The sequence below is a fragment of the Ylistrum balloti genome, unplaced genomic scaffold (assembly GCF_031769215.1).
Source record: "Ylistrum balloti isolate Yb309-2 unplaced genomic scaffold, AGI_CSIRO_Ybal_v1 Utg369804, whole genome shotgun sequence".
Taxonomy (NCBI): Eukaryota; Metazoa; Mollusca; class Bivalvia; order Pectinida; family Pectinidae; genus Ylistrum; species Ylistrum balloti.
This window is the reverse complement of record NW_026781980.1, coordinates 168,955-183,136: the sequence shown is the minus strand read 5'-3', so window position 1 is coordinate 183,136 and position 14,182 is coordinate 168,955. Positions and strand designations below refer to the sequence as shown.

Below are 14,182 nucleotides of genomic sequence, written 5' to 3'. Positions count from 1 at the left end.
ACAATCATATAAAATTCTGATTTGCACCATCACAGCTAATTGTATACTGAATATGATTGCATATAGTCCTTGACATAGCAATCCAAATTTCCAATAAATACATACCCGAATATCCTAGTCCCTGAACCTAACGTATCAACCTATCTTTATAGGCCTCTTGTGATATAACATGTAATAACACCCTGTCACTGATATCTAAAGATAACCTCATTGACTTGGGTAAAGACTGTTTAGCGATAAAAGTATGTATATATTTTTTCCAGAAACCACCATGATCCCGATGTTAACATTGTTGTTAGTTGTTGTGGCCTTCATTGTTGTGTGGTTGGCCTTCGTTGTTGTGGCGTCTATGGGCCAGTCTGTCCCAATAGTCAACACTCCCTTAGGTCCCGTCAGAGGCGTGGTTGTACCGGTCCTCGGACAGGACGTCCTACAATTCCGTAACATCCCGTATGCCAAACCTCCCGTAGGTAAACTCCGATTTGAAAAGCCTGTTCCCGTAGAACAGTGGACAGACACTCTAGACGGCACTAAATTTGGACCGTCCTGTATCCAGGATACCAACTTTTTGCCAGAGATGTGGGATAAGCTAGAAAATAAGGAAACATCAGAAGATTGTTTACATTTAAATGTATATGTTCCAGAATCTGCTTCGCCCAAAGTTAAGAAACCGGTGATGGTCTGGATTCACTTCGGGGCTTTTGTTGGTGGTTCTGCTGCTCTGTACGATTCTTCGTACTTTGTTCTGAAAGATGTAGTAGTAGTGACCATTCAGTACCGTGTTGGGCTGTTTGGATTCTTAAGTTCAGGAGATTCCAAACTTCCAGGCAACTACGGACTCTGGGACATGATCGAAGCGTTAAGATGGGTGAACAAAAGCATAGCATCCTTTGGAGGTGATCCGAACATGGTTACCATTTTTGGGGAGTCGGCAGGAGCCTTTGCTGTTTCTTTCTTGTCTCTTATTCCATTGACTGAAGGGTTATTCCAGAGGGCTATCGCTCAGAGCGGAAGCACAGCAGGTCCTTTATTTTTAAGCGAGAACCCAATGAAAATTACGGAGAAAGTTGGTAGTCATGTTGGATGTATCACCAACTCATCCATTGACAACGAGGCTCTGGTAAGTTGTCTGAAGACAAAATCTGCTGAAGATTTGCTCATAGCGCAATTAGACCCCGCGACTTTGCACTCCGGTGGTTTCTCTATGTCCGTTCATCTCTGGCCAGTCGTAGATGATGATCTAATTGTAAGGAGACCTATGGAAAGCTTAAAAGATCCCAGTTCCAAGGAATTCCAACGCTTTCAATCTGTGGATTTGATAGCAGGAACTACAGACAATGAAGCTTCGCTGCTTCCGTTTATACTTTTCCACTTGCAGGAGCCCATGAACTTCCAACTGTCTGAAGGTATACCTACCTCTGTGTTGTGTGACCTATTCGCACCAGCGATAGCCAGAGACAAGTATGAAGACAATACTGTCGTGTCCGACATGATATGTGAAAGATATAAGGAGGACAATTTAGTGGACCAGTCTAGAAGTCTCGCGGCTTTGTACGGTGACTTACAATTTGTCGCTCCAACAGTGTCTCTTCTTGACTTTCATTCAGAAGGGAAAACGGATTCCAACACCTACCATTACTTGTTCACACAAGAAATCCACTTTTCCTTTCTTACGCCAAGTTTCCCCTGGTCTAAGGGTGCAGATCATGCCGTGGATTGTCTGTTCATGTTCGGTCCATCAGGGATTAGTGATGACGAATCCTTACAAAGTACGGCAGCGATATCACTAAGAGACACGGTCGTATCCTATTGGACTAACTTCGCCAAAACAGGGTAAGTTTTATTACGGTCAAGAAAGAAGGTTTGGTAAAAACCTTAAAACTCCATCGATGTGGAGGGAAAATTACAATCCCCCCAAAGAGGTAATCAGTCTCAAGAGAAATTAAATTTAAGTTTTAATGTTTTAAATTTCCCATACAAATATATAAAAATCAAATAATATCACGATTGCACGCGATAAAGAAACATCATCACATGCAATATTTATGTAATGTGAAGAGCACATTTAGGCTGTAATCTGATTTTAAGAACAAATTTCATTTGTAGTCATTTAACGATTATTGCGGTTAGGTTATTGATAGGATTTATCATTGCGAATTGCCGATAAATTCTAAAGCGCTAAAATTTGACAGCACAAAATTAGGTACACTTACGTTTACAGTTACACTATCAGGTGTGACACACTACAATGAATTACACAGAGAACACAAGTTAAAACACTTTAGTTACAGTAGAGACAAATACTATGATACTAAGATGTTATTGACGTAATGCTTTTACCCGTAGATGGTTTACACATCTCTTTGATATATCATCATGTGTTTATTTGCATTCATTGAAGTTATCGAAGTTCTTGAATGCAGCGGATTTTTCAAGATTATGCCTATTAACTCATTGTTATTATTTACAGAAACCCAAATGGTCCCAGTTTGATTCCGTGGAAGACATTCAGTAATAGAGGGCGCTACTACATGGATTTGAAGGTCGATCCAGAACTAGGTCAAGATCTATACCAAGAGCGCATCAAGTTTCTACGGGAAGACATTCCAAATAGAATCCGACAAAGTCACAAAACTGAATTGTAGTACACAAAGGTGTTTGAGTGAGGTGTGATTCTAGTGTTAGACATGATTTTGTAATCTATTAGACTGTATGCATTGCAGATCTTGGAGACTATTTTGTAATCAGTAATCAGGAACTAGGACCATAGGGTCACAAGACTGAGATTTATGTGATATAGGGTCCCAATCAATTATAGGGTCACAAGGCTGGGACCAAGCAAATATCAGGTACTACGTAGGGTCACAAGGATCAGGAAGTCATGTGATATATCCCAATCAATTATCAGGGACAAGTTCCAATCATGTGATATATCAATCAAATATCAGGGACTAGGACCGTAGAGTTACAAGGCTGGGGTTCTTGTGATAAAGGATCCGAATCAGTGATCAGGAATATTTGGGAGTTGAGTAATAAAATGTCCCAGCCAGCGACCAGGCTACAAAGCTTATATTCATGTGACATAGTGTCGCAGTTAGGGGAAAGGACCACAGGGTTTAAACACTAAGAGTTATGTGATAAAGGTTTACAGGAGGTGATTAGGATTGAACCACAAGTTATGATACTGGGTTCAAGTAAAATATGTGGACCAGATAAAAAATCGGGAAGTAGTACCACAAGTCAATTGAACAGTGAATTTGGATCACTGAATGATGCTGGGTGCTGGAAAAGAAACACTTTTGCATTCTGATCATCCCTCAGACATCTAATGTGATCATTTAGGTACCAGAGACATGATGTACGTAAGCCAGACCGGGATAAGATATAGGTGTTGTCTTTCAGGCAAAGTCTGATATAAATGCTTCTCATGTGGTATTACCTTAAGGGTAAAAAATCCAACGAGCCCTTCCATTCACTTTTCGGTGCTTCGACCAATATTGGTCATCGTTAGTGGATAGATTTTACATCAGAATCATTTCTTTTTATCATTCGTCATGTAAACATGGATTTGATGATTGGTATGAAAATAGAAAAATTAAAAAAAAAACTTTGTTTTAGATAGTAGATACTATAATTAAAGTAACATGAACAACTACAAGCTTTCGTATTTCTTTTAATAAGATATTTATGATATGAATTTAAAACATCTAAGCAAGGACATCCAAACCAGAGGACGTTACATCTTCTGCTATAAACTGTCAATCAGGACATCCAAATAGGAGGACGGTTTATCTTTTACTATTAACCATCAGTCAGGGCATCCAAACAGGACGACAGTACATGTTCTGTTATGAACTGTTAGTCAAGACATCGAAACAGGAGAACATTGGATATTCTGTTATAAACCATTAGTCAGGACATTAAGAAAGTATGACTGTACATCTTCTGTTATAAACTGTCACTCAGGACATCCAAACCGCAGGACGGTAGATTTTTTTATTATAAACTCTCAGGACATCCGAACAGAAGGACGGTACATCCTCTGTTGTAAACTGCCATTTAGAACAACACTAAATCATTTAGGGCCAACTAAACATAACGTACATGTATACGCGACATAATGAAAGTTCACGAACGCTTACGCGAACACGGAAATGATACAGCGGTATGAACAAGATTAAAAGACACAAGTATGATAAATACAAACAATCAAATTTAGAATACAGTGTATTTACAACAGGATGCCTCAACAACACGCACAGGCACACTGAGAGTTCGTCGTGAAAGGTATACATCAGGCATACACAAATACGGCGTCGATTGCCAGCTTCGGAAGCACGTGGTGAGTGAAACATTCCCGATGTATCGAGCTAGTAACATTATACTGTCATGACAGTACTACGTGTTGGAGATTTTTCACAATTGTATCGAGGACAATATTTCTACAATATTTCTGGTATTTTTTTCATCCATTATTGCAGTCGGTATTACAGACGTTATACATAAATATGTGATAATACTATTGCGTCATTATCACAGTATACACATACGTCACAATAGTATGCTTAACAAAGAGTACTACCAGAATTGGTCGTTTAATATTTGTATCAATAAAGTATGTTAATATACACAGTTGAAACTCTGTACAAGGAAAAAGAATGAAAATCATAGAGAAAACACCGTACTTTGTAGTGCCGATCTACAGTATAACATTGAGTCGTACCAGAAACAAACCAGAATAGAGTGAAACTATTGCGAATGACAATCATATAAAATTCTGATTTGCACCATCACAGCTAATTGTATACTGAATATAACTGCATATAGTCCTAGACATAGCAATCCAAATTTCCAATAAATACATACCCGAATATCCTAGTCCCTGAACCTAACGTATCAACCTATCTTTATAGGCCTCTTGTGATATAACATGTAACAACACCCTGTCACTGGTATCTAAAGATAACCTCATTGACTTGGGTAAAGACTTTTCAGCGATAAAAGTATGTATATATTTTTTCCAGAAACCACCATGATCCCGATGTTAACATTGTGGTTGGCCTTCGTTGTTGTGGCGTCTATGAGCCAGTCTGTCCCAATAGTCAAATTGTGGTTGGCCTTCGTTGTTGTGGCGTCTATGGGCCAGTCTGTCCCAATAGTCAACACTCCCTTAGGTCCCGTCAGAGGCGTGGTTGTACCGGTTGTGGTTGGCCTTCGTTGACAGGGCCAATCGTCCCAATACAATTCCCGTCAACATCCCGGACAGGACGTACAATGCCAACATCCCGTATTCCCGTAGGTAAACTCCTATTTGAGAAGCCTGTTCCCGTAGAACCGTGGACAGACACTCTAGACGGCACTAAATTTGGACCGTCCTGTATCCAGGATACCAACGTTTTGCCAGAGATGTGGGATAAGCTAGAAAATAAGGAAACATCAGAAGATTGTTTACATTTAAATGTATATGTTCCAGAATCTGCTTCGCCCAAAGTTAAGAAACCGGTAATGGTCTGGATTCACTTCGGGGCTTTTGTTGGTGGCTCTGCTGCTCTGTTCGATTCTTCGTACTTTGTTCTGAAAGATGTAGTAGTAGTGACCATTCAGTACCGTGTTGGGCTGTTTGGATTCTTAAGTTCAGGAGATTCCAAACTTCCAGGCAACTACGGACTCTGGGACATGATCGAAGCGTTAAGATGGGTGAACAAAAGCATAGCAGCCTTTGGAGGTGATCCGAACATGGTTACCATTTTTGGGGAGTCGGCAGGAGGCTTTGCTGTTTCTTTCTTGTCTCTTATTCCATTGACTGAAGGGTTATTCCAGAGGGCTATCGCTCAGAGCGGAAGCACAGCAGGTCCTTTATTTTTAAGCGAGAACCCAATGAAAATTACGGAGAAAGTTGGTAGTCATGTTGGATGTATCACCAACTCATCCATTGACAACGAGGCTCTTGTAAGTTGTCTGAAGACAAAATCTGCTGAAGATTTGCTTATAGCGCAATTAGACCCCGCGACTTTGCACTCCGGTGGTTTCTCTATGTCCGTTCATCTCTGGCCAGTCGTAGATGATGATCTAATTGTAAGGAGACCTATGGAAAGCTTAAAAGATCCCAGTTCCAAGGAATTCCAACGCTTTCAATCTGTGGATTTGATAGCAGGAACTACAGACAATGAAGCTTCGCTGCTTCCGTTTATACTTTTCCACTTGCAGGAGCCCATGAACTTCCAACTGTCTGAAGGTATACCTACCTCTGTGTTGTGTGACCTATTCGCACCAGCGATAGCCAGAGACAAGTATGAAGACAATACTGTCGTGTCCGACATGATATGTGAAAGATATAAGGAGGACAATTTAGTGGACCAGTCTAGAAGTCTCGCGGCTTTGTACGGTGACTTACAATTTGTCGCTCCAACAGTGTCTCTTCTTGACTTTCATTCAGAAGGGAAAACGGATTCCAACACCTACCATTACTTGTTCACACAAGAAATCCACTTTTCCTTTCTTACGCCAAGTTTCCCCTGGTCTAAGGGTGCAGGTCATGCCGTAGACTGTCTGTTCATGTTCGGTCCATCAGGGATTAGTGATGACGAATCCTTACAAAGTACGGCAGCGATATCACTAAGAGACACGGTCGTATCCTACTGGACTAACTTCGCCAAAACAGGGTAAGATTTATTACGGTCAAGAAAGAAGGTTTGGTAAAAACCTTAAAACTCCATCGATGTGGAGGGAAAATTACAATCCCCCCAAAGAGGTAATCAGTCTCAAGAGAAATTAAATTTAAGTTTTAATGTTTTAAATTTCCCATACTAATATATAAAAATCAAATAATATCACGACTGCACGCGAGAAAGAAACATCATCACATGCAATATTTATGTAATGTGAAGAGCACATTTAGGCTGTAATCTGATTTTAAGAACAAATTTCATTTGTAGTCATTTAACGATTATTGCGGTTAGGTTATTGATAGGATTTATCATTGCGAATTGCCGATAAATTCTAAAGCGCTAAAATTTGACAGCACAAAATCAGGTACACTTACGTTTACAGTTACACTATCAGGTGTGACACACTACAATGAATTACACAGAGAACACAAGTTAAAACACTTTAGTTACAGTAGAGACAAATACTATGATACTAAGATGTTATTGACGTAATGCTTTTACCCGTAGATGGTTTACACATCTCTTTGATATATCATCATGTGTTTATTTGCATTCATTGAAGTTATTGAAGTTATCGAAGTTCTTGAATGCAGCGGATTTTTCAAGATTATGCCTATTAACTCATTGTTATTATTTACAGAAACCCAAATGGTCCCGGTTTGATTCCATGGAAGACATTCAGTAATAGAGGGCGCTACTACATGGATTTGAAGGTCGATCCAGAACTAGGTCAAGATCTATACCAAGAGCGCATCAAGTTTCTACGGGAAGACATTCCAAATAGAATCCGACAAAGTCACAAGACTGAATTGTAGTACACAAAGGTGTTTCAGTGAGGTGTGATTCTAGTGATAGACATGATTTTGTAATCTATTAGACTGTATGCATTGCAGATCTTGGAGACTAGTGTGTAATCAGTAATCAGGAACAAGGACCATAGGGTCACAAGGCAGGGAGTCATGTGATATAGGGTTCCAATCAAATATCAGGGACTAGGACCGTAGGGTCACAAGGCTGGGAGGTATGTGATATAGGGTCCAAGCAAATATCAGGGACTAGGGCCGTAGAGTTACAAGGCAGGGGTTCTTGTGATAAAGGATCCGAATTAGTGATCAGGAATTAGGACCATAGGGTCACAAGACTGAGATTTATGTGATGTAGGGTCCCAATCAATTATCAGGGACAAGGACCGTAGGGTCACAAGGCAGGAAGTCATGTGATATAGGGTCCCAATCAAATATCAGGGACTAGGACCGTAGAGTCACAAGGCTGGGATTCTTGTGATAAAGGATCCGAATCAGTGATCAGGAATATTTGGGAGTTAAGTAATAAAAAGTCCCACCCAGCGACCAGGCTACAAAGCTTATATTCATGTGACATAGTGTCGCAGTTAGGAGAAAGGACCACAGGGTTTAAATACTAAGAGTTATGTGATAAAGGTTTACAGGAGGTGATTAGGATTGAACCACAAGTTATGATACTGGGTTCAAGTAAAATATATGGACCAGATAAAAAATCGGGAAGTAGTACCACAAGTCAATTGAACAGTGAATTTGGATCACTGAATGATGCTGGGTGCTGGAAAAGAAACACTTTTGCATTCTGATCATCCCTCAGACATCTAATGTGATCATTTAGGTACCAGAGACATGATGTACGTAAGCCAGACCGGGATAAGATATAGGTGTTGTCTTTCAGGCAAAGTCTGATATAAATGTTTCTCATGTGGTATTACCTTAAGGGTAAAAAATCCAACGAGTCCTTCCATTCACTTTTAGGTGCTTCGACCAATATTGGTCATCGTTAATGGATAGATTTTACATCAGAATCATTTCTTTTTATCATTCGTCATGTAAACATGGATTTGATGATTGGTATGAAAATAGCAAAATTAAAAAAAAAACTTTGTTTTAGATAGTAGATACTATAATTAAAGCAACATGAACAACTACAAGCTTTCGTATTTCTTTTAATAAGATATTTATGATATGAATTTAAAACATCTAAGCAAGGACATCCAAACCAGAGGACGTTACATCTTCTGCTATAAACTGTCAATCAGGACATCCAAATAGGAGGACGGTTTATCTTTTACTATTAACCATCAGTCAGGGCATCCAAACAGGACGACAGTACATGTTCTGTTATGAACTGTTATTCAAGACATCGAAACAGGAGAACATTGGATATTCTGTTATAAACCATTAGTCAGGACATTAAGAAAGTATGACTGTACATCTTCTGTTATAAACTGTCACTCAGGACATCCAAACCGCAGGACGGTAGATTTTTTTTATTATAAACTCTCAGGACATCCGAACAGAAGGACGGTACATCCTCTGTTATAAACTGCCATTTAGAACAACACTAAAACATTAAGGGCCAACTAAACATAACGTACATGTATACGCGACATAATGAAAGTTCACGAACGCTTACGCGAACACGGAAATGATACAGCGGTATGAACAAGATTAAAAGACACAAGTATGATAAATACAAACAATCAAATTTAGAATACAGTGTATTTACAACAGGATGCCTCAACAACACGCACAGGCACACTGAGAGTTCGTCGTGAAAGGTATACATCAGGCATACACAAATACGGCGTCGATTGCCAGCTTCGGAAGCACGTGGTGAGTGAAACATTCCCGATGTATCGAGCTAGTAACATTATACTGTCATGACAGTACTACGTGTTGGAGATTTTTCACAATTGTATCGAGGACAATATTTCTACAATATTTCTGGTATTTTTTTCATCCATTATTGCAGTCGGTATTACAGACGTTATACATAAATATGTGATAATACTATTGCGTCATTATCACAGTATACACATACGTCACAATAGTATGCTTAACAAAGAGTACTACCAGAATTGGTCGTTTAATATTTGTATCAATAAAGTATGTTAATATACACAGTTGAAACTCTGTACAAGGAAAAAGAATGAAAATCATAGAGAAAACACCGTACTTTGTAGTGCCGATCTACAGTATAACATTGAGTCGTACCAGAAACAAACCAGAATAGAGTGAAACTATTGCGAATGACAATCATATAAAATTCTGATTTGCACCATCACAGCTAATTGTATACTGAATATGATTGCATATAGTCCTAGACATAGCAATCCAAATTTCCAATAAATACATACCCGAATATCCTAGTCCCTGAACCTAACGTATCAACCTATCTTTATAGGCCTCTTGTGATATAACATGTAATAACACCCTGTCACTGATATCTAAAGATAACCTCATTGACTTGGGTAAAGACTGTTTAGCGATAAAAGTATGTATATATATTTTCCAGAAACCACCATGATCCCGATGTTAACATTGTTGTTGGCCTTCATTGTTGTGGCGTCTATGGGCCAATCTGTCCCAAAAGTCAACACTCCCTTGGGTCCCGTCAGAGGCGTGGTTGTACCGGTCCTCGGACAGGACGTCATACAATTCCGTAACATCCCGTATGCCAAACCTCCCGTAGGTAAACTCCGATTTGAGAAGCCTGTTCCCGTAGAACCGTGGACAGACACTCTAGACGGCACTAAATTTGGACCGTCCTGTATCCAGGATACCAACGTTTTGCCAGAGATGTGGGATAAGCTAGAAAATAAGGAAACATCAGAAGATTGTTTACATTTAAATGTATATGTTCCAGAATCTGCTTCGCCCAAAGTTAAGAAACCGGTAATGGTCTGGATTCACTTCGGGGCTTTTGTTGGTGGCTCTGCTGCTCTGTTCGATTCTTCGTACTTTGTTCTGAAAGATGTAGTAGTAGTGACCATTCAGTACCGTGTTGGGCTGTTTGGATTCTTAAGTTCAGGAGATTCCAAACTTCCAGGCAACTACGGACTCTGGGACATGATCGAAGCGTTAAGATGGGTGAACAAAAGCATAGCATCCTTTGGAGGTGATCCGAACATGGTTACCATTTTTGGGGAGTCGGCAGGAGGCTTTGCTGTTTCTTTCTTGTCTCTTATTCCATTGACTGAAGGGTTATTCCAGAGGGCTATCGCTCAGAGCGGAAGCACAGCAGGTCCTTTATTTTTAAGCGAGAACCCAATGAAAATTACGGAGAAAGTTGGTAGTCATGTTGGATGTATCACCAACTCATCCATTGACAACGAGGCTCTGGTAAGTTGTCTGAAGACAAAATCTGCTGAAGATTTGCTCATAGCGCAATTAGACCCCGCGACTTTGCACTCCGGTGGTTTCTCTATGTCCGTTCATCTCTGGCCAGTCGTAGATGATGATCTAATTGTAAGGAGACCTATGGAAAGCTTAAAAGATCCCAGTTCCAAGGAATTCCAACGCTTTCAATCTGTGGATTTGATAGCAGGAACTACAGACAATGAAGCTTCGCTGCTTCCGTTTATACTTTTCCACTTGCAGGAGCCCATGAACTTCCAACTGTCTGAAGGTATACCTACCTCTGTGTTGTGTGACCTATTCGCACCAGCGATAGCCAGAGACAAGTATGAAGACAATACTGTCGTGTCCGACATGATATGTGAAAGATATAAGGAGGACAATTTAGTGGACCAGTCTAGAAGTCTCGCGGCTTTGTACGGTGACTTACAATTTGTCGCTCCAACAGTGTCTCTTCTTGACTTTCATTCAGAAGGGAAAACGGATTCCAACACCTACCATTACTTGTTCACACAAGAAATCCACTTTTCCTTTCTTACGCCAAGTTTCCCCTGGTCTAAGGGTGCAGGTCATGCCGTGGATTGTCTGTTCATGTTCGGTCCATCAGGGATTAGTGATGACGAATCCTTACAAAGTACGGCAGCGATATCACTAAGAGACACGGTCGTATCCTATTGGACTAACTTCGCCAAAACAGGGTAAGTTTTATTACGGTCAAGAAAGAAGGTTTGGTAAAAACCTTAAAACTCCATCGATGTGGAGGGAAAATTACAATCCCCCCAAAGAGGTAATCAGTTTCAAGAGAAATTAAATTTAAGTTTTAATGTTTTAAATTTCCCATACAAATATATAAAAATCAAATAATATCACGATTGCACGCGAGAAAGAAACATCATCACATGCAATATTTATGTAATGTGAAGAACACATTTAGGCTGTAATCTGATTTTAAGAACAAATTTCATTTGTAGTCATTTAACGATTATTGCGGTTAGGTTATTGATAGGATTTATCATTGCGAATTGCCGATAAATTCTAAAGCGCTAAAATTTGACAGCACAAAATTAGGTACACTTACGTTTACAGTTACACTATCAGGTGTGACACACTACAATGAATTACACAGAGAACACAAGTTAAAACACTTTAGTTACAGTAGAGACAAATACTATGATACTAAGATGTTATTGACGTAATGCTTTTACCCGTAGATGGTTTACACATCTCTTTGATATATCATCATGTGTTTATTTGCATTCATTGAAGTTATCGAAGTTCTTGAATGCAGCGGATTTTTCAAGATTATGCCTATTAACTCATTGTTATTATTTACAGAAACCCAAATGGTCCCAGTTTGATTCCGTGGAAGACATTCAGTAATAGAGGGCGCTACTACATGGATTTGAAGGTCGATCCAGAACTAGGTCAAGATCTATACCAAGAGCGCATCAAGTTTCTACGGGAAGACATTCCAAATAGAATCCGACAAAGTCACAAGACTGAATTGTAGTACACAAAGGTGTTTCAGTGAGGTGTGATTCTAGTGATAGACATGATTTTGTAATCTATTAGACTGTATGCATTGCAGATCTTGGAGACTAGTGTGTAATCAGTAATCAGAAACAAGGACCATAGGGTCACAAGGCAGGGAGTCATGTGATATAGGGTTCCAATCAAATATCAGGGACTAGGACCGTAGAGTTACAAGGCTGGGATTCTCGTGATGAAGGATCCGAATCAGTGATCAGGAATTAGGACCATAGGGTCACAAGACTGAGATTTATGTGATATAGGGTCCCAATCAATTGTCAGGGACAAGGACCGTAGGGTCACAAGGCTGGGAGGTATGTGATATAGGGTCCAAGCAAATATCAGGTACTAGGGCCGTAGAGTTACAAGGCAGAGGTTCTTGTGATAAAGGATCCGAATTAGTGATCAGGAATTAGGACCATAGGGTCACAAGACTGAGATTTATGTGATGTAGGGTCCCAATCAATTATCAGGGACAAGGACCGTAGGGTCACAAGGCAGGAAGTCATGTGATATACGGTCCCAATTAAATATCAGGGACTAGGACCGTAGAGTCACAAGGCTGGGGTTCTTGTGATAAAGGATCCGAATCAGTGATCAGGAATATTTGGGAGTTGAGTAATAAAAAGTCCCAGCCAGCGACCAGGCTACAAAGCTTATATTCATGTGACATAGTGTCGCAGTTAGGGGAAAGGACCACAGGGTTTAAACACTAAGAGTTATGTGATAAAGGTTTACAGGAGGTGATTAGGATTGAACCACAAGTTATGATACTGGGTTCAAGTAAAATATATGGACCAGATAAAAAATCGGGAAGTAGTACCACAGGTCAGCTGAACAGTGAATTTGGATCACTGAATGATTCTAGGTGCTGGAAAAGAAACACTTTTGCATTCTGATCATCCCTCAGACATCTAATGTGATCATTTAGGTACCAGAGACATGATGTACGTATGCCAGACCGGGATAAGATATAGGTGTTGTCTTTCAGGCAAAGTCTGATATAAATGCTTCTCATGTGGTATTGCCTTAAGGGTAAAAAATCCAACGAGCCCTTCCATTCACTTTTCGGTGCTTCGACCAATATTGGTCATCGTTAATGGATAGATTTTACATCAGAATCATTTCTTTTTATCATTCGTCATGTAAACATGGATTTGATGATTGGTATGAAAATAGAAAAATTAACTTTGTTTTAGATAGTAGATACTATAATTAAAGTAACATGAACAACTACAAGCTTTCGTATTTCTTTTAATAAGATATTTATGATATGAATTTAAAACATCTAAGCAAGGACATCCAAACCAGAGGACGTTACATCTTCTGCTATAAACTGTCAATCAGGACATCCAAATAGGAGGACGGTTTATCTTTTACTATTAACCATCAGTCAGGGCATCCAAACAGGACGACAGTACATGTTCTGTTATGAACTGTTAGTCAAGACATCGAAACAGGAGAACATTGGATATTCTGTTATAAACCATTAGTCAGGACATTAAGAAAGTATGACTGTACATCTTCTGTTATAAACTGTCACTCAGGACATCCAAACCGCAGGACGGTAGATTTTTTTATTATAAACTCTCAGGACATCCGAACAGAAGGACGGTACATCCTCTGTTATAAACTGCCATTTAGGGCCAACTAAACATAACGTACATGTATACGCGACATAATGAAAGTTCACGAACGCTTACGCGAACACGGAAATGATACAGCGGTATGAACAAGATTAAAAGACACAAGTATGATAAATACAAACAATCAAATTTAGAATACAGTGTATTTACAACAGGATGCCTCAACAACACGCAC

At 39.6% G+C, this 14,182-nt stretch overlaps 2 protein-coding genes across 2 annotated transcripts; both read left to right on the top strand.

The window, feature by feature from the left end:
* Positions 1 to 271: 271 nt before the first annotated feature.
* On the top strand, positions 272 to 8,006 carry LOC132544628 (uncharacterized). The gene is made up of 4 exons (XM_060208246.1): positions 272 to 1,833; positions 2,471 to 2,641; positions 5,025 to 6,662; positions 7,309 to 8,006. The coding sequence occupies exons 1-4, from the start codon at positions 272 to 274 to the stop codon at positions 7,481 to 7,483; spliced, it is 3,546 nt and encodes a 1,181-aa protein (XP_060064229.1). The 3' UTR covers positions 7,484 to 8,006.
* Positions 8,007 to 9,997: 1,991 nt separating this feature from the next.
* On the top strand, positions 9,998 to 12,857 carry LOC132544627 (carboxylesterase 3-like). Its single transcript, XM_060208245.1, has 2 exons — positions 9,998 to 11,529; positions 12,167 to 12,857. The coding sequence occupies exons 1-2, from the start codon at positions 9,998 to 10,000 to the stop codon at positions 12,339 to 12,341; spliced, it is 1,707 nt and encodes a 568-aa protein (XP_060064228.1). The 3' UTR covers positions 12,342 to 12,857.
* Positions 12,858 to 14,182: the final 1,325 nt, after the last annotated feature.

Excerpts from the sequence above, each read along its gene's own strand:
- LOC132544627 (XM_060208245.1), top strand. The coding sequence starts at position 9,998 with ATGATCCCGATGTTAACATTGTTGTTGGCCTTCATTGTTGTGGCGTCT. Across the intron at positions 11,530-12,166 it reads ACTAACTTCGCCAAAACAGG|AAACCCAAATGGTCCCAGTT; the intron begins GTAAGTTTTATT and ends TATTATTTACAG.
- LOC132544628 (XM_060208246.1), top strand. The coding sequence starts at position 272 with ATGATCCCGATGTTAACATTGTTGTTAGTTGTTGTGGCCTTCATTGTT. Across the intron at positions 1,834-2,470 it reads ACTAACTTCGCCAAAACAGG|AAACCCAAATGGTCCCAGTT; the intron begins GTAAGTTTTATT and ends TATTATTTACAG. Across the intron at positions 2,642-5,024 it reads CAAAGTCACAAAACTGAATT|AAACCACCATGATCCCGATG; the intron begins GTAGTACACAAA and ends TATTTTTTCCAG.